We start from the raw sequence: 19,503 nt of genomic DNA on the forward strand, positions 1-19,503 counted from the left end.
CCAGGCTGGCTGGCCTTGAACTCATAGAGATCTGCCTGCCTCTGCCTCTCCAGTGCTGGGATTAAAGGAGTGTGCCATGACGCCCAGCAGGAAACTGTTTCAAACAAATATTAAGCCCAGCATGATTACACAATAGGAGCAATTCCTGCATTTTGGAGGTAGAGGCAGGAAGAGTAGAAATTCAGGTTATCCTTGCCTATATAGCAAGTTCAGAGCCTGTCTGGCCTACATGAGATCCTGTCTCAAAATCTCAAAATTAGGCTAGGTGCACACCTTTAATCCCATCACTCGGGAGGCAGAGGCAGGCGATCTCTGTAAATTCGAGGACAGCCTGGTCTACAAAGCAAGTCCAGGACAGCCAAGGCTGCACAGAGAAACCCTGTCTTAAAACAAACAAACAAAAATTAATATAACCTTTAACCAGGTATGGTGTCAGAAGCCTCCAATCCCAGAACTCTGGAAATAGGCAGGATCAGAAATTTTCAGTCATTCTCCACTGTATGGCCAATTTCAGACCAATTGAGCCTATTTGGCAAGACCTCTCAAAACAATGGTAACAAAGGACTATGGCTGGTATAGTATGTGCCTAACATGTGAGAAGTCCTGGGTTTGATCCCTAGCATGACAAAAAGACCTGAAAAAGATAAGCAATATGTGTGTGGGTGGGTGGGGGAGATGATGCAACAGTTTAGAACCCTGGCTGTTCTTGGGAGGACCCAGGTTTTATTCTCTTCATCTACCTCACAACCATCTGTAAATCCAGTTACAGAAGATCCAATACTCCCTTCTTGCCTACACTCACAAGCACACATGTGGTGCACATACATCCGTGCAGAAAAATACACAGAGAACCCTAAAATAATTCAATCTTAGGTCTGGCAATGTGCCTCAATAGTAGAGAGCTTACCTAGTGTGTGTGCAGCCCTGAGTGCTTGCGTTAAAATCCAGTCCTACCTAAAAACAAAACAAAAAGGAAGAAATAAAAGAAAAATAGTTGAATAAAGAGAGAGGACTTCCCCCAGCCCAGGAATGCGTGTCTGTCCTTGGGTATATGTTGGCACATGTGTGTTTGAACTCACTGTGTAGCCAAGGTGACCTTGAACTCCTGATCCTCCTGCCTCTACCTCCTAAATATTGGTGTTAACATGGCTGTGCCACCATGTCTGGAAACGGTTATAACGTTTGTTTGTTGTGTTGTTGTTTTTTGTTTGTTTTGTTTTTCGAGACAGGGTTTCTGTGTAGTCTTGGCTGTCCTGGACTCGCTGTGTAGACCAGGCTGGCCTCGAACTCACATCAATCCGCCTGCCTCTCTGCCTCCTGAGTGCTAGGATTAAAAGCATGCCCCACTACCGCCGCCTGGCTACACTTTCTCCCCACCCCCCTTTTTAAATTTTGAGACAAGGTCTCACAGATCTCAGCCTGGCCTTCAACTCCTTAAGTAGCCGAGGCTGGCTTTGAACTCTTTATTCTCTTGCCTCCAAGTTCTGGGGTCGCTCAGGAGGCAGAGGCAGGTGGATCGCTGTGAGTTCAAGGCCAGCCTGGCCTACACAGCGAGTCCAGGATGGCCAAGGTTAAACAGAGAAACCCTGTCTTGAAAAACCAGGCTGGCCTCAAACTCACAGAGATCCGCCTGCCTCTGCCTCCTGAGTACTGGGATTAAAGGCGTGCGCCACCACACCCGGCTCCAACAAACACTCCTAAACACTCTTCTCCTAATATACCTTTTTTTTCCTATGAGATATGCCACAAACTAGACAGTTTAAAACAAAACAGGGTTCTTTTCTGATGATGTTGTAGGCTACATGCCACAAAGCAGGGTGTCGGTGGGGCGGAGTTTGCTCTGAAGGCTCCAGAAGGGAATTGCTTCCTGCCTTTCCTCTCCTGGTGCTGTCAGAAACCCTGTATGCATCTTCATCGTGCAGCCACGTCACTGCAGTCTGTCTCTCCATCTGCCTTCTTCCCTCTCTGCATCTATGCTGTCCTCCTTTGCCAAGCATGGTGGCATGTAGCATTTAGAGGAGGTGGAAACAGGAGGACCAGCAGTTTGAAGCCACCCTGGGCTATGTGAGCTAGTCACAAACAAACAAAAAGTAAGTAAATTTCTCTTTTTATAATAACCACTCATCAGGCTGGAGACACGGCTCAGCCGTTAAAGGCTAGGCTCACAACCAAAAATATGATGACCACTCATCAGATTATGGCTCATCCTTCCGTATTGTGACTTAGCAGTCAGTATGAGTTTATTATAAGTTGATTACATGTAGAAAGACCCTGTTTCCAAATTAAGATGCATGTACAACTTTTTAGGGGGACATGAGTTTTGGATAAATTCTACTTAAACAATATATAGACCACTGTAAAAAAAAAATCCTACACAAATTAGGGGAGTAGCTCAGTTGTCTTACCATAGGTTTTTTTTTTGAGACAGGGTTTCTCTGTGTAGTTCTGTCTGTCCTGGGCTTGCTTTGTAGACCAGGCTGGCTTCGAACTCACAGCAATCTGCCTGCCTCTGCCTCCCGAGTGCTGGGTTTACAGGCATGTGCCACTGTGCCCGGCTGTTTTACAACAGTTTTAAAAGTTTTATTTTTATTTCATGTGCATCAGTGTTTTGCCTACATGTATGTCTGTGTCCCAGACAGTTGGGAGCTACCATGTGGGTGCTGGCAATTGAACCCAGATCCTCTTAACCCCAGGAGTAGTTCAATTGTATAATTTATAATTGGCACATGGGAAGCTCTAGGTCCAATTCCCACTACCAACAAAACAAAGCAAAAAGATTAACATTTCTACATACCATTGCCTAGATTCTGCCTTAGACCTTTTAGCATAGCTGGGCCCTGGCGACTTAGATTAATCAGTTTGGAGAATTCAAGATCTGGTTGTACTCCTTTTTTCTTTCTTTGTAGTGCTGTGGGAATGAAGTTATTATTTATAAAGATAATTAACAGAGTAATAAATAAAAACGGCACAGAAGTGTAGACAGGTTTGGTGGCTCACTGCTGTAATCATAGTGCTTGAAAGGTTGAGATTTACATAGTGAGTTTTGTTCATACCACAACTCTGTTCAAAACAAACAAACAAAAAACACCCAGAAAAGTCTGGGTTCAGTTGTGCTGCGACTTCCATTTTCTGACTCTAGCTGTTAGTCTTTCCCCTAAGGCAAATCACAAGGAAAGACCATCCTCCGACACGAAGTCTCCCTTAACCTACAGTGGGATCGCGCTTGCTAAGTAAAAAGAGTGCTCTGTTCTGCCCGTATTTCCTGCCTTTTGGTAGCAAATGACACTGACATTGTTACTTACATTATCCTTCAGACCTGGCTGCCAGTAGGGAAGGTTCCCCCTCCTTTCTGATGCTACAGCTGCTCTCTTTTCCAGCCCCTCCTCCATCCTGCCCATTTAAGTGCTGGCTTGTGTGTCCCTGATGGTACAGTGGGCCCTCGTCTCATTCTAAGGGGATGCAATTTCTCATCTGTACCAGAGGGCGGAAATATCTTTAGAAAAGAGGTTCCAGTATTCCGATTTTAAGCAAAAAAAAAAAAAAAAAAAAAAAAAAAAAAAAAAAAAAGACGAAAACAGAAAAAGACAAATAATAGAGCATGGGGCTGTATAAAACCACCTGGCCCAACTGAGCCAGGGAGCAGGTAGCGTTCGGTCCCGCCTCTTTTCTCACAAGGAGCGTGCGTGACTGGTGACAAGTACAGCCAACCAGTGAGAAGGAGTAGTCATGAGTGCCACGCTCTTGGCCCAATCATAGGCGAATATGGAAGAAGGTTTTTCTCTCTTCCCGCCCCCCCTCGTCGATGGGGGCGGGGCTCGGGCGGAGGTGCCGGTCATCTGATCTGCAGAGGCCTGGGCCCAGACACTGAAGGCTGGGGCTATGATGGCGGCAACAGTGGTGTCTCCGAAACGGATGGGGACTCGGCGGGCCCCAGTCCTGTGGCTGCCTCTGTCGTTGGTGGCGGTGGCGGCGGCAGTGGCTGCGGAGCAGCAGGTGCCACTGGTACTGTGGTCCAGTGACCGGTGAGCGGCGCGGGCCAGGTCGGGTCGGGCGGGCCCGGGCCCGGCTGAATTGAGGTTGGGTCCGGGAGGGCCGTGTGGTGCGCCGCCGAGGATAAGTCGCCCTCGTTAAACTCCAGGGCTGTCCTTAGTCAGGGGCTTCCAGGCCCAGATGGAGAGTGTCCCTTATTCAGGGACTTGCTCCATGACGGGGTGCGTTCAGATCTCAGGGCCCTGCACGTGAAGGCGGGCGCCCATGGGCTTAGGGTCTCAAACAACGAAATCACATCTAACAGCTCCTCTTCTGCTCACTTCCAGGGACCTGTGGGCTCCTGTGGCCGACACACACGAGGGCCATATCACCAGCGACATGCAGCTTTCTACCTACTTAGACCCTGCCTTGGAGCTCGGTCCCCGAAATGTACTGCTGTTCCTGCAGGACAAGGTGAGCCTGCCCTAGCCGGCTATGTCTTTATCGTCAGGAAACAGACCCCACCCCTCCCCTACTGACTGCTCCCCAGGTGAAACTGCAGTGACCTAGTCTCACCTGTAGGCAGCTGTGGCTAGATTTTGGGGAAGATTTGTCGAAGTTTCCATGGGAACAGGAGACCCACAGAAATGGCACGGACTTGATATAAGGAAGCAAGGGAATTAAAGATCAGATACCAGCACTCCGGAGGCAGAGGCGGGTAGACCAAAACCAACCAACCAAACAAACAAACAAACAAAAAAACCCAAAGATCAGATTTTTTTGTTTGTTTTTCGAGACAGTGTTTCTCTGTGTAGCCTTGGCTGCCCTGGACTCACTTTGTAGACCAGGCTGGCCTCAAACTCAGAGATCCCCCTGCCTCTGCCTCCCGAGTGCTGGGATTAAAGGCCTGCGCCACCGTGCATGGCTCAGAGTTGTAATTTTTAACTGTCAAAGTCGTAATAGGAGTAACTGGAAAATTTAGCACGGTCTATGCACTGTACTCAACTGATACCATTGTCTTGGTTTAACTGCTAAGGAGTCTAATGTAAGAGGTAAGATGAGTTACTGAAGGTCCAGATTGGAAGACTGGACAGCGTGCTGCTTCCAGCGTGGCGGATCACATCTGTCTGCTAGTTCTGTGCTAAGCCAGCATTCTATTCTCCTTTCATTTCAGGTGTGTGCAGACAGAGCAAGAGTATGGACTATGAAAGGGTTTTAGCGTGGCGTTAAGTTATTGTTCAGGAGGGTGCTGAGTCCCTGCTTGTCCCCTCCTCCTTAGGAGGCTCATTCGATTTGTGGCCTCCCTCTGCTGCTGTGTCTCTTTCTGGTAGTAATTTTGCTAGTTGATAGTCCTTTCCTTTCCTTTCCTTTCCTTTCTTTCTTTCTTTCTTTCTTTCTTTTTTGTTTGTTTTTTTGGAGACAGGTTTCTCTGTCTGTCCTGGAACTCACTTTGTAGACCAGGCTAGCCTTGAACTCACAGAGATCCGCCTGCATCTGCCTCCCAAGTGTTGGGATTAAAGGCGTACGCCACCACTGCCTGCCCGATAGTCCTTTCAGAAGGTGTAGATAACAGGTCAGACTAGAACATACTCCTACCATTTTTCTATCTTTATAAACCATAGTTTCTACAAGTGGAAAATTAAGATATCCACCTATAGCAGAAGATTAAGAGACATAATCTACATAAATCATTTAGCCAATGATGGAGTGCTTAGTGTGTGCTAAGAAGTAGACAATCTTGTGAAGGCAACAGGTTAAGAGCTAAATTGGGCCATGGTGGCACACACCTTTAATCCCAGCACTCGGGAGGCAGAGAAGGCAATCTCTGAATTCAAGCCCAGCCTGGTCTACAATGCTAGTCCAGGACAGCAAAGGCTACACAGAGAAACCCTGTCTCCAAAAACCAAACAAAAAAAAGTGATTGAAAGGGTAGAGGATGGTGTGCTAGGTCACCTAGAGATGGAGATACCACAAGGGGAAAAGTTGGTAGCAGTTCTGAGCATGACAAAGCCTGGCGTATGTTGCACAAAGTGTAAGGGTATAGAAGGAGAGGAGGCCAGGAAAGGACGCTGGCCTTATGTATACTAAACACGGTGAGCTTTGGAAGAAAGCAGGCTAAGATTGCCTCTGGAAGCAGGGCACAGTGGCACACACCTTTGATCCCAGCCTGGTCTACAAAGTGAGTCTAGGACAGCCAAGGCTACACAGAGGAACCCTGTGCTGAAAAACAAAAACAAAAGGCCTCTGGACCTAACTGAGAGAAGGCAAAGGAAGCTGGCTGGGGCTTGAGGGGAGGAGGGTCAAACATTTGTAGGCTGTAGAGGGAAGGCCGTGAGGTGAGGTTGGATTTATTGGAGTCCTGAGAGCTCTCAAGTCCCAGTTCCCTCCATTGTGTTGCGGTATCTTCCTCTCTCATAACTCCCACCAAAAATGGTTAGGCAAGGACTTGTTCTGTTGAAAAGGATCCTCCTGTCCAGACTAGACCTAGAGCTTCTCCTTTGCTCTGACTCCTGCTTCCCTTTTGGGAGGCATGCAATAAACGCGCTTTGCTGTCTCTCTTCCTCTTCTCCAGCTTCCCCCTTCACTCCCCAGTTCATCTTGCCGGCTGACTCTTGTAGGTTAGGACAAACCGGCCGTCCAGCCGTCTCCCAACCCTGTGACCACCTTCTGTATCTTGTCACCCTGCCCTCAGAGTGCTGGGGAGGAAAGAGTGAGTCCTCCGCTCACCCCCACCGCATGTGCTGGCGGTTCACTCTTCTCTCCAGTGCCAAGCTGGCTTGTAATGATGCCTTGTGAGACATGAGAGCTGCCAACCTCCCCCCTCACCGCCCCCCACTTATCCCCCCCCCAATGTCCTGGTCTTTGTTCCTTGCCCAGACTCCTGGGACATCTCTTCTGCTTCCCTTTTAGCTAAGCATTGAGGATTTCACAGCATACGGTGGTGTCTTTGGAAATAAGCAGGACAGTGCCTTTTCTAACTTGGAGGTAAGGGTCTGCTCACAGCTGCAGCCAAGAGGGTAGATAATGCATCCTGTACGCTCTCTCCCCGAGAGGGGAGCAGGGTTTGAGGGCAGAGGGCCTGGGTCCTGGGTGCGTCAAGGGTCTGGCGATGTGGGACCCATCGTGAGATCCCTGTGGGGTGTGGCTACGCAGGTGAGGGTCTTGTTCTAGGGGGTCTTTATTAGCGCCCACTGTTTCCTGGCTCACTTTGCCTTCTACGTCTTCCCTACCACCAGAATGCCCTGGACTTGGCCCCCTCCTCGCTGGTGCTTCCTGCTGTGGACTGGTATGCAATCAGCACCCTGACCACCTACCTGCAGGAGAAGCTTGGGGCTAGTCCCCTGCACGTGGACCTAGCCACCCTAAAGGAGTTGAAGCTCAATGCCAGCCTCCCTGCCCTGCTGCTCATCCGCCTGCCCTACACAGCCAGGTACAGCCTCTGGCCTTGCACCTCAGAGAGGGCTAAGGCACTGGGCTCTGTTGGCGGCAGAATTCAGTCAAAGGTGACAAACAGTTCCCCTGTTCACCCACCACCTTGAGACTCTTTTCAGAAAGTTCCTTCTATGCCTAGAAGAGACAGAGAGGGCTTCCTGTCAGGCTGCGACTTACAAGTATCCACCACTGAGTATCCAGAAATGAGCTGACATTGCCTGTACTTGTAGAAAACCCATTCGCTCCTCAGGCCCTTTTTATAGAACTGTGGACATACCTGCGAATTGGGAAAAGGGGGGTGGAATTCCAGGCTGGGGTACTGAGGCAATAGAAGTGCAGAGGATAGCTGTTGCTGAGCTGAGCATCTACATGACTGTTAGAGCAGCAGCCGAAGGGCGCAGCGCTTGGAGTGTAGGCCTAGTGGGACAGGAGACGCTGCAAGAGCTGAGAGAAAGGTAGTGAGTTTCCGAGAACTGCTCCAGGCATTGTGTTTGGACTTGAGAGCAGATTAAGCTGCCAGCCTCTCGCTTTCTTATCCACAGCTCTGGTCTGATGGCACCCAGGGAGGTCCTCACAGGCAACGGTGAGTGTGTTCCGGACGGTTTATGTCCTCGTCTTGCCTTTGGGCCAGAAAAATAGAACTGGTTTCTCCCTACTACAGGGGTGGCCCCCTGTTTCTCAGAGTGGCTGACAACTAAGCAGGGACATAGTGGCTGGCTGCCTGGCCATGTTCTTCTGGAGCCAGCCCCACCTGTCAGAGGTGTCCAAGTGCCTTATGACCCCCTGTGCAAGAACCCCAAAATATAGTTTCTGTACAATTCTGACAGATCTCTGGATTTAATAGACCAGTAACGTTATGTGAAGCAATTAGAAGTCCTTGCCTTTGTGGTGAAGGCTAGTACATCTGCATGCGAAGGGAGCTGGGCAGATGCGGCTTGCTCTCTATCACTGTACGTTTCTTTTACTTAGGTTTACCTTGCTATTAGGAAGTCAATGACTGAGGCCATGACTGTCCCTAGAGAGACTGGTAGAGGGGCTAGGAGGAGAAATAGCTGGTTTTTAGGGCGTCTTCAGTGGAAACTAATAGCACGGAACTCCCATTGTCTAGAAGGTCTCTAAAGCAAACAGTGGGTAGTGTGTCTTTAAACAGGCTACCTCATGACTTGGTTCTCTGCTTTTCTGTCATCACTCTTCAGATGAGGTCATTGGACAGGTACTGAGCACACTCAAGTCTGAAGACGTCCCTTACACAGCAGCTCTTACTGCAGTCCGCCCTTCTAGAGTATGTACCCTTCTAGCAGGGGCCCTGGGGCTTGGGGCTGTGAGGCAATGTGCTGAGTGTGCCTGGAGGTGGAGGCGTATGGAACATGCAAGGCCCCCCAGGAGGCTCTAGCTTGGGAGAATTAATGGACAGAGAATTGTTTCCTCCATCCATGGTGTCTTTTTTTCCACCTTGCTGCAAGTGATCGTAACTTTAGGGAGATGGAACACAGGGTATCTAGTGGGGGGAGGGAGACCATTGCAGTGCATTAGGCTTGTTTTTAGGGCTGTTGAGAGAATGCTTATTGAATGTTTCCGCAGGTGGCCCGTGATGTAGCCATGATGTCTGGGGGTCTAGGTCGCCAGCTGCTTCAGACTCAGGTGGCGTCACCTACGATCCATCCTCCTGTGAGTTACAATGACACTGCCCCAAGGATCCTGTTCTGGGCACAAAACTTCTCTGTAGCATACAAAGACGAATGGAAAGACTTGACTTCCCTTACCTTTGGTGTGGAGAATCTTAACTTGACCGGCTCCTTCTGGAACGACTCCTTTGCCGTGTAAGGGTAGTAGGCAAGGAAGGAAGGACTATGCTGTCACACATTGCCTTCCTGCTACTGTGAGCCCAATACAGGGCAAGGACGTGGGATCAGGTGTACATAGATGGGGGTGAAGAAGGTGCGCTCATCGAGGAGGTGGCAACAGCGTTACAGGATGATAGTGCTGGAGCTTACTGGAGAGGGAGCCTCTCAGGAGCTTTGCCTTCCCATGCTTTTTAGGCCTTGCCTGTGTCCTGGGCTATCACTGCCACACAGTCCTGTTGATCCTTGCTTGTAAACTCTATTTTATCTGGGGTATTGCCATCTCTTCCTCCCTTCCACCAGCCCCTTAACCCTGGGTGTGAGAGAGAATGTTAGTGGGGAGACGGGGTGCAGACCCCTTTACTTCTCCCGGCTGTTTAGGGTCAAATGGGTTCTTTGGGGACAATACCAATGTCCGTCAACAGCAAACGCAGCAAGCGGTCTCCTCCAAGCCGCTGCACTGAAACATTTCTCTTTGCCTGCCACACTGGTCTCTGGTCTCTCCAAACTGCTATAAGCCTCATGGCACCACTGCACACCACACCTTGCCTCTCCATGCTCTCCTAGTTATCTTCCTCAGGGTCCTAGACCACGCCCCTCTCTGTGCAGGCAGGCTGTTACCAGCTGGCGAAGACCATGCCCAGCATGAGGCAATTATCAGCTGTGGACAAACTAGAGCCCAAAGTAAAATCGCACACTTGGGATTAAAACAAAAGCATGTTTACATAACATAACTGAGTTTACAAAGAAACCTAAACTTCCATTACACAATCCCTTGGGACCTTGGCCCTTCTTTGAGCCCAACCCCTGGGACTGCATGTGGGCAAATTCCAGAGTGACTACTAAAACCAGTTCTAGGCCTCCTCCCCTAACCCTCAGCAGGCACCTGAATGACCTCAAGAAGGGCCTGAAAGAAGGCGCCTCAGGGGACTCAGTAGAACCAGTGGAAGGAATTCTAAGCTGAAGATGTGAGACCTAAGTGCTGCCCCCTAGCTTCTCATAAATGGGGATGCTGTGTTGAGAGGTGGCTGTAAAGAGATGGGCCTAGGGCAGCTTAGGTTGGAGGACCTTGCTAAGGTGCTTCTAGAGCCTAACAGCTCCCCTCTGCCTTGTCCCACAGGCTTTCACTGACCTATGACGCACTCTTTGGTGCAACAGTGACATTCAAGTAAGTTCTGGAGGCTGAGTGTGGCCGGGCTGGCGTGTCTCCACTCTTCTGTTCATCTGGCATCTCTACTACCCTTGCCTCCCAGGTTCATTCTGCTTAGTCGCTTCTACCCAGTGTCTGCCCGAGACTGGTTTACCATGGAACGACTTGAAATCCACAGCAATGGTTCTGTTGCTCACTTCAATGTTTCCCAAGTCACAGGACCCAGCATCTATTCTTTCCATTGTGAGTACGTCAGCAGTCTGAGCAAGAGAGGCAATCTCCTTGTGACCAACGTGCCCTCACTCTGGCAGATGACTCTTCATGACTTCCAGGTATTGAAAGGGGGATGGGCCCCAAGCTGGTGGCAGTGGGGGGAGGGAAGTAGGGCTGGAGAGATGGCTCAGCAGTTAAGAGCACTGGCTGCTCTTCCAAAGGTCCTGAATTCAATTCCCAGCAACCACATGGTGACTCACTACCATTTGTAATGAGATCTGGTGCCCTCTTCTGAACGGCAGGTGTACATGCAGGCAGAGTACTGTATACATAATAAATAAATCTTTTAAAAAAAAAAAAAAAAGAAGCAGCAGCTCCGTATGGCTGGAGCATGTAGCTGAGAGTTCCGTCCTTGTCCTGTCTCTGAAGGCATAGACTCTGCACTGATTCCTTGCTCTCTGTAGAACCTTGTGATCCCATTTGATCGATGTTTACGTGTCTCCTAGATCCAGGCCTTCAATGTGACCGGCGACCAGTTCTCCTACGCGAGCGACTGCGCTGGCTTCTTCTCTCCGGGCATCTGGATGGGGCTGCTCACCACCCTCTTCATGCTTTTCGTATTCACCTACGGCCTCCACATGATCCTCAGCCTAAAGACCATGGACCGCTTTGATGACCACAAGGGCCCCACCATCACTCTGACCCAGATAGTGTGACCTGTGCTAGAGAGGGAATTAGGGAGGGTTGCTGTGCAGCTTGTCAAGTTTCCGTCTTGTGGCACAGTGGATGGAAGGGTCTGTACGCTTCCTACTGTAGCATGAACCCTACACTGCCCTCAGCCTGTCTTGCTTCCTCTTTAACCTGCTGAGGGACTTCCCTGGAACCATCCCCCAGCTCTACCAACAAAGTGCATTCTTCATAGATGTTAGACAAATCATCATTATTTATTCTTACCCCTCTGCAATTATCCCTTGCTGTTTATAGTGCTCTTGTGTAGTAAGTGCTCGCTTTCCTAGCTTTATGGAGCTTCTAGCAACACCCGTGAACTTGAGGGTCACTGAGTTTGAGAGTTGTGGAAAGGCTACTTAACTGTGTGTCCAGCTTGGCTGTTGTGTTTTGGGGGATGTGTTAACAATGAGCATACACTGGGGTTCTGGCTCGGTCCCACCAGGCTTGCCTGTCAAGCGATGGGGGGTGCACTGTTTTCTTCCTAATGAAATAAAGACTTGTGACCGTTTGTTGGGCTTCGTGTCACTCATTTCTGCACTGGACAGTATATTTGTTCTTGACTGAGGGGAAGAAGTGCCCGGATGGAGTCCTGTCAGGCAGAAGATGAGAGCCGAAGGAGGGTCTTCAGCAAGCTGATACTATAACGAGTTAGGCCTGTTATTTCTCCGGGCTTTGGGAGGAATCCTGACAATGGCAGCTCTCTCAGCGCTACTGCCAGCTGCTATGACACACCAACAAGCGGCAAAGCCTTGCGACTTCTCCCAGGGGGCGGTGCGGGAGCGCGCGGGGCGGGGCGGGGCGCGCGCGGCTCCCGCGCAAGGATCTTTCCGAGACGCAGCACCTGCCGCCAGGCCGCCCCGCCCCGTATTTCTCTAGACTCGCGAAGAGCCGGTTACCCACGCAGTGGTTCTAGTGCTGGGACCCAGACACCGGAATCCCTCCAAGAAAACAATCAGGAGAAACGGTGGCTTTGGTTGGGTGTGGCGGGCCCCAGGAGGGTGAGGGACTCTTTGACGCGGCGGAGGAATCGGGAGGCTAGTGATAGCCGCCATCTTTGGTTCAGTGCGGCGCCAGCAGCAGCGGCAGAGGCTGGTGTGGTGAAGGAGGAGGAGGAGCCGAGCGGGCGCTGGTACCAAGGCCTGACCATGGACGAGGAATACGATGTGATTGTGCTGGGGACAGGTCTCACCGTAAGTGCCACCTCAGGCGCCCATAGCCGTGCATCATACCTTCCCCATCCCCCGCGGTGATGCTGAGTCCGGGCTACCTCCCCCATCCTCCCATCATTGCGTTCTTGGCTCCGGTCCTGGAAAAGCCAACCCTATGCCCACCCCACTACTTCACCCCAGGATGTCAACTGCCCTGCCGTATTCCCAACTCCGTAGAGGGTCCCCTTTCAGCCTGCATCCCTGCACCTTAGATCTTAGCGCCCCCCCCCCACTCCTCTCATCTTCCCTGTCACTGAGGTGAAAAACAACCCCCCCCCCCACTGGACCCGTTGCATCCTACCCCCACCCTTTGCCTGTACTCATTATCTGCTTGATACCTTGATTAGCATCCCTTACCATCTTGTGGTGATCATACTAGGTCATGGAATATGGGTATGGGGACTTTCCAAGGGTGGGCCCTCATTCTGTCTTTCTGCCTTTTGGGAGGGGACTGGGAACCCAGGGAATGTTCCAGAAGCAGCAGCAGTGGGGGGTAGTGACCACAATCCCTCTACTCCAACTCGGTTTCTCATATCCTCAGCCTTTGTCCTTGAGCTAGTGGCGGTGACTGGTGAGGGTGTTTGTCTTCCCCCCTTCCTCTAAATCTTTTTGCTTTGAACCCTGATTCTAGACGGTGGATAGAGCCAGAAGAGTCAGGGACTCCTGCCCTTTGAAGGAGGAGCAGGGTGGGGCCTTCTCTTTCAAGGCCATGTGAATTGGTTCTTCTCTTATCTTTTTGTGGGCTCAGCAGGTAGATACTTTCTTAGCTTGTTGGGACCAGAAGACTGTCCTCCAGTCTTCTGGAAGCCCTACTTCCCTAAGCCTCCTTTAATGCTCTAACTAGTTCACTGTTTGCCCAGGAAACATCACATCAAGGCTTCTTCCCCCTCCCTAGTTTTAGGTACTGTAAAGAGCCAGGGCTTTGCATTATGAAATTCTTGGTGGGTATGAGGCAGGGACAAATGAGGGATGCAGGTTGGAGGGCAGATAGGAATAGAGCTGCAAATGTCACCCTCCCCTAGGAATGCATCCTGTCTGGCATTATGTCTGTGAATGGAAAGAAGGTGCTGCACATGGACCGAAACCCTTACTATGGGGGTGAGAGCTCTTCCATCACACCCCTGGAGGAGGTAAGGCTGCTTGGATCGGAGCTTAGACCCAGACCCCTTGTCTCTTGTTAGTCTCTCATGTAGGGGTATGGGGGCAAAGTAATTCCCGAGTCCTGGGCAGGAGATTGGGAGATGGCGGGGTGGGGGAGGGGGTGGTTCTTGACATTTTCTTTCTTCCGGTCCTGCTTACAGCTATATAAGCGCTTTCAGTTGCTGGAAGGGCCCCCTGAATCAATGGGCCGGGGCCGAGACTGGAATGTTGACTTGATCCCCAAATTCCTCATGGCCAATGGTGAGGGAGATTAAGAAGACACTGTATGTGGGGATTGGGTGGGGTTGGAGTTGGGACGAGCAGAGGGCAGGGTCAAGCTCCATAATAAGGTCAGTGAGACTACTGAGAGCTTTTAAAGGGAGCCACACTGATGTCCCTTACCCCCTCTGGACACAGGTCAGCTGGTAAAGATGCTACTGTATACGGAAGTAACTCGTTACCTGGACTTCAAGGTGGTAGAAGGCAGCTTTGTGTACAAGGGGGGCAAGATCTACAAAGTGCCATCCACTGAGACTGAGGCCTTGGCTTCTAGTGAGTATGAGTTCCCTTAACCAGAAAATAACGGGGCAGAAGGAGACAGAGTATTCTCAGGAAGTTAGGAAAAAGTCTGAGGCAGAGGGGGAGCCTGATCTTAACTCCATGGAGTCTTAGAGTCCCCTTGCTCTATAGTATCTTTAATGACTGTGCTAACCTTCCTGGCAAGTTGCCAGAAAGGAATCTCACAGAAGATTCCTTTATGGCAGTGGGCCTACTTGACCCCCTGTAACATCCCTGCGTGGAGCTGGGAGAGCATCTTCCTATGAATAGAAAAGCTGAAGCCAAGAAGGGTGGGGCGGTGCTACATGACAGAGTTCTGGTGAGAGCCAGGGCGCTGGTTTTCTTGGGCTGCTCTGATGGGAAGAGGAGTTTTATGTCTCAGTATTGCAGAGGGTCTTCTTAATACCTTTTCTTCAGATCTGATGGGCATGTTTGAAAAACGACGCTTCCGAAAATTCTTGGTGTTTGTGGCAAACTTTGATGAGAATGACCCCAAAACCTTTGAGGGTGTGGACCCCCAGACCACCAGCATGCGTGATGTCTACCGGAAGTTTGACCTGGGCCAAGATGTCATTGATTTCACTGGCCACGCCTTGGCGCTCTACCGCACTGATGAGTGAGGGGAAAGCTGGCTGGTGGCGGGAGCCCCTTGTCTGGCTCACACCTTGCCCTCACCACACCTACCTATTGTACCCACTGCCCACCCTGCATGTCCCTTAAACTCAGCTACAGGCTCACCTGTCACATTTCCATCCCTCTCCATTTGACCCACATCTTTGCCCAGTCACAGAGGGTGGTGGGAAGGCTGGTTGGTGTCTTTGCAAGTGAACAAAAGTGCTGCTCCCAAAGTATCTTCCCTGGCTTTCGTTCCCTAGCTACCTGGATCAGCCTTGTCTTGAGACTATTAACCGCATCAAGTTGTACAGTGAGTCCCTGGCCCGGTATGGCAAGAGCCCATATTTGTACCCACTCTATGGCCTGGGTGAGCTGCCCCAGGGCTTTGCAAGGTGAGGATCTGTCAGTTGGCATTACTGAATAAGACTAGGGTCAAGAATGGAAATAACAGCCTGGCATGGTGGTATAGGCCTGTAATCCCAGCATTCAGGAGGCAGAGGCAAGTGTATCTCTGTGAGTTCGAGGCCAGCCTGGTCAAAGCAAGTCCAGGACAGCCAAGGCAGTTACACAGAGGAAACCTGTCTCAAAAAAAACAAAAACAAAGAATAGAAATTATGCCTTGAACATTTTTGTAGTGTCTCCTAATTTCCCATCTAATTTTCATGTATATGCTCCATCCCTGGATAATGGGACATAGCCCTAGTGCATTAAAATACAGAGTAGAGGCTAGAGAGATGGTTCAGCTGATAAGTGGACTTGTTTTTACAGAGGAACCAGGTTCAATTCTAACACCCACATGGTGGAAATGTGAAATAAGGGACCAAGTCACCATGAATATAGTTTCCCCAGGTCCTCGTAGTGTCTGAACTGAGTCTAGTACCCCAGAACATTGAGTCTGAGTTTCCTTGGGGGCTGGTTCTTTTTCAGAGAGTTTTATTATATAGTCCTGGACTGTCTCTGTGTGGAGCTATTCCTGCATGCCACCCTCATTGACCCTTTGGAGAATAGACTATTTTGGGTGGAAACACCAGAGAGGAAAGAATATGTCAAGATGGGCCCTAAATTCATGGAAGGGGCACCTGAAAGAGTTGGAGTTGAGCTCTGTCTGCCTGGGTAGTTTTCTCTACCTCGCAGGCGAGACTATAGTAGAATTGATTCTCGTTCTCCTGAGGAGAGTTCTCTATCATTTTCTTTACTGTAGATTAAGTGCGATCTATGGGGGAACATACATGCTGAACAAACCTGTAGATGACATCATCATGGAGAATGGCAAGGTGGTGGGTGTGAAATCTGAGGGAGAGGTAAGCCTGCCCTGTGCATTTCTGTTACCATGCTTTGGGTAAGGTTTGATCTAAATCAAGTATCCTTAAGAAGTCACATGCTGTGCCTGGAGTCTGGAAAGTGTTCTTTCGGAAAGAGTGTCACATATCCCAGGCTGATCTCAAATTGTGTAGCTGAGGCTCAGCTCTTAATTCTTGTGCTTCCACCTTCTTGATGCTGGGCTACAGGTGGGTGTCAAGATTCCTGCTATATGCATTGCTGGAAATCTAACCTAGGGCTTTATGCATGCTCGGCAAGTACTCTACCAACTGAGGTACATACCTAGCCCCCACCCCACCCTGTCCCACCCTGAACCATCCTTCAGCTTGATGTGGTATGAACACTGAGGTGGCTGATGGAAGAAGTCCAGATACTGAGTTTGAGATTAATTTGGGCCAAACAGTCTCAAACAAAAACTCCAGCAACAGCAAAAAAACGTATTTGTGATTGTTGTATTTCAGCAGTAGGGTCACCTCTCTGACCTTCAAGGAAGGGGTTATGTGCTACAGGAAGGATAGTGATGACAGCTCAGAGCTGCCCAGCTTTACTTTTGGCTCAGTTTAACACTATCTAGGGCAAGGGGTGATCTGGCAGGTGCAAAATTTTCTGGTACTTTCACAGGTGGCCCGCTGCAAGCAGCTAATCTGTGACCCCAGCTACATCCCAGACCGTGTACGAAAGGCTGGCCAAGTTATTCGCATCATCTGTATCCTCAGCCACCCCATCAAGAACACCAATGATGCCAATTCTTGCCAAATTATCATCCCTCAAAACCAGGTCAACAGAAAATCAGGTAGGCCAGACCATGAACGACTCCCTTCTGTTGCTTTGCCTCTCTTTCACAAGTCCAAAACGCTGTGACATTTTGTCACAGAATATACCTGGGGATTGGATGGCCTGAACTTCTTCATAATGACAGTTTGGATGCTTCCTGCATGATGGGCTGGGGGCAGATGGGTCAGATTCCTGTCCAGCTCTTAGGAACTACCTTTTTGTGTGGCTGTTTCCTCTGGCACATGTTAACCAAGTGCTTCTTGTGGTCAGACATCTATGTGTGCATGATATCCTACGCACACAACGTGGCCGCACAGGGGAAATACATCGCCATTGCCAGCACCACCGTGGAGACTGCAGAACCGGAAAAGGAGGTTGAGCCTGCTTTGGAGCTGTTGGAACCCATTGACCAGAAGTGAGGAGCTGAGTCAAACTTGATGGGGGACTGGATTGAAGACCAGGAATGGGCAAGGCACATTATGAGAAATTTCTCTTCCTCTCTCCTTTCTTCCATTTGCCCCTCAGGTTTGTGGCAATCAGTGATTTATATGAGCCCATTGATGATGGTTCTGAGAGTCAGGTAAGAAGCTCTTTTGGGCAGCAACCAGACCAAGCCCCAACATCCTCTGCCTGGGCTTCCCTGAGCCCTGGGGTTCTGCCTATTTACAGGTGTTCTGTTCCTGCTCCTATGATGCCACCACACACTTTGAGACCACCTGCAATGACATCAAAGATATCTACAAACGCATGGCTGGTTCAGCCTTCGATTTTGAGAACATGAAGCGCAAACAGAATGATGTCTTTGGAGAGGCTGATCAGTGATTGCTGACTCCCCTCCTCCAGCTCTGCTCCCCTCTTCCCAACTGTGTGTCCTTCTCTAGGGCAGGGGAGATGGTATGGCTGGGTATCCCTGTTTCTAGCATCTCCTGCTTCCCCCGCCACATTCCAGTCACCCACCTCATTGATTTGATTCACTGACCAAATCCTTAACCTTAGTGATGGTTTGGGAGATGGGAGTTGGATAGTATCCTCTTTCTTGGCCTGCCCTTGTGCTAGGAAAAGAGGATCTCTGTCTCTGGCATTCATTCAGTCTGTCTGTCTGTCTCCCTCCCTCCCCTCCCTCCCTCCTTCCCTCCCTCCCTCCCTTCCTCCCTCCCTCTCTCCCTCTGTGTGTATGTGTATGTTTATGTGTGTGTACATACCCCCATCCCCCAAATCTGCTGTTTGGGAAGGAGTGGAGAAAAGCTGACTACTCCCAACTGCTCTTATTCCCAATGTAGTGGCCTTTGGAAATACCCCATCTCCTCCCACAACTCTTTATGTGTTGGAGAGAAGGGAGCCTCCCAGCACAAAATTGCATTCCTTTCCCCCCTTATAATTTATTCTAATTTATTAACTTTGTCCTACCTGTCTGAGCCCTCAGCCTTTCTGTGCAGCCTATGGCTGTACAGTGAGCTGCCCTGCCCTCTCCTAGCCCCAGCAAACTCTGGGGTCGGAGGAAGGTTTAGCTGTGATGCCCTTTCCCTGTCGTCCCCCCATCCCCCCTCGGAGGTTGATCTATTTTGAATTTCTTTGTGTTGTGTTATCTGAGGAAATGTAATGTGAGCAAAGCAGAAGAAGGTGGGAAAGTGGATCCAAATCCCAGTGTGCCCTGCCCCATGCTTTTTCCTTTAGTGGTGGGAAACCCTTATCTTGCAAAGTGAATGTGTCCCCTTCCCCAACCTCTAGTGTATTTCACAGAAGAAAAACACCTCCCAATAAAACTGTTGAAACCTGACTCTGGATCTTTAGATTCTTTGCTCAAAAGTTGGGTTGTTTTGCAGGAATGGGAAAACGTAGGTTCTAGAATTAGAACTGTACCCTCAAGGGTCAAGGCAGGTGAGGTAGGTGAGTTGGTGTTGGGTAGTTTCATCGTTTACTAGATGTGGAGGCTTGGGTTCAAGGTCATTTTGCGCTCTCAGAAGCAGGATAGCACAGGTGGAGCGCTTCAGTTGGTAAGGGCATTTTCCAGGTTACGTTGAGTTTGGGCTTTGGAGGCCATGTAAAGGTGGAAGGAGAAAACTGACTCCACAATATGACCTCTGTACATGTTCCATGGCTTGTGCACACACACACACACTTTTAAAAAAAAGATTTATTATGTATACAGTATGATCAGACCCTATTATAGGTGGTCGTGAGCCACCATGTGGTTGCTGGGAAGTGACCTGTGAAAGAGTCGTCAGTGCTCTTAATCGCTGAGCCATCTCTCCAGCCCCCACTTTTAGTTTTTTTTCTTTCTTTCTTTCTTTCTTTCTTTTTTTTTTTTTTTTCGTTTTTCGAGACAGGGTTTCTCTGTGTAGCCCTGGATGTCCTGAACTTTGTAGACCAGGCTGGCCTCAAACTCACAGTGATCCGCCTGCCTCTGCCTCCCGAGTGCTGGGATTAAAGGCGTGCACCACCACACCCAGCTGTACACATTTAAAATTTTATGTGTATGGGTGTTTTCCTAGGTGAATGTATACCACTTGCACATCTGCTGCCTCCAGAGGCCAGTAGAGGGTGTTGGATCTCC

The 19,503-nt window shown here is 49.8% G+C and overlaps 2 protein-coding genes across 2 annotated transcripts; both read left to right on the forward strand.

Annotated features, from left to right (window-relative positions):
* Nucleotides 1–3,804: 3,804 nt before the first annotated feature.
* Nucleotides 3,805–11,741, forward strand: Atp6ap1 (ATPase H+ transporting accessory protein 1). Its single transcript, XM_051141420.1, has 10 exons — nucleotides 3,805–4,022; nucleotides 4,317–4,443; nucleotides 6,880–6,954; nucleotides 7,206–7,399; nucleotides 7,944–7,984; nucleotides 8,598–8,683; nucleotides 8,983–9,221; nucleotides 10,363–10,410; nucleotides 10,496–10,724; nucleotides 11,112–11,741. The coding sequence occupies exons 1-10, from the start codon at nucleotides 3,880–3,882 to the stop codon at nucleotides 11,319–11,321; spliced, it is 1,392 nt and encodes a 463-aa protein (XP_050997377.1). The 5' UTR covers nucleotides 3,805–3,879; the 3' UTR covers nucleotides 11,322–11,741.
* A 449-nt stretch (nucleotides 11,742–12,190) lies between these two features.
* On the forward strand, nucleotides 12,191–18,052 carry Gdi1 (GDP dissociation inhibitor 1). Its single transcript, XM_051141440.1, has 11 exons — nucleotides 12,191–12,524; nucleotides 13,565–13,672; nucleotides 13,844–13,943; nucleotides 14,100–14,234; nucleotides 14,658–14,856; nucleotides 15,116–15,247; nucleotides 16,057–16,156; nucleotides 16,797–16,968; nucleotides 17,220–17,364; nucleotides 17,475–17,529; nucleotides 17,619–18,052. Exons 1-11 carry the CDS (start codon nucleotides 12,480–12,482, stop codon nucleotides 17,769–17,771), a joined length of 1,344 nt encoding a protein of 447 aa, XP_050997397.1. The 5' UTR covers nucleotides 12,191–12,479; the 3' UTR covers nucleotides 17,772–18,052.
* Nucleotides 18,053–19,503: the final 1,451 nt, after the last annotated feature.

Source organism: Acomys russatus, chromosome X, assembly GCF_903995435.1.
Source record: "Acomys russatus chromosome X, mAcoRus1.1, whole genome shotgun sequence".
NCBI classification, from domain to species: Eukaryota; Metazoa; Chordata; class Mammalia; order Rodentia; family Muridae; genus Acomys; species Acomys russatus.

Excerpts from the sequence above, each read along its gene's own strand:
- Atp6ap1 (XM_051141420.1), top strand. The coding sequence starts at position 3,880 with ATGATGGCGGCAACAGTGGTGTCTCCGAAACGGATGGGGACTCGGCGG. Across the intron at positions 4,444-6,879 it reads TGCTGTTCCTGCAGGACAAG|CTAAGCATTGAGGATTTCAC; the intron begins GTGAGCCTGCCC and ends CTTCCCTTTTAG. Across the intron at positions 10,411-10,495 it reads GGTGCAACAGTGACATTCAA|GTTCATTCTGCTTAGTCGCT; the intron begins GTAAGTTCTGGA and ends CTTGCCTCCCAG.
- Gdi1 (XM_051141440.1), top strand. The coding sequence starts at position 12,480 with ATGGACGAGGAATACGATGTGATTGTGCTGGGGACAGGTCTCACC. Across the intron at positions 13,673-13,843 it reads CCATCACACCCCTGGAGGAG|CTATATAAGCGCTTTCAGTT; the intron begins GTAAGGCTGCTT and ends TCCTGCTTACAG. Across the intron at positions 17,365-17,474 it reads TTGGAACCCATTGACCAGAA|GTTTGTGGCAATCAGTGATT; the intron begins GTGAGGAGCTGA and ends TTTGCCCCTCAG.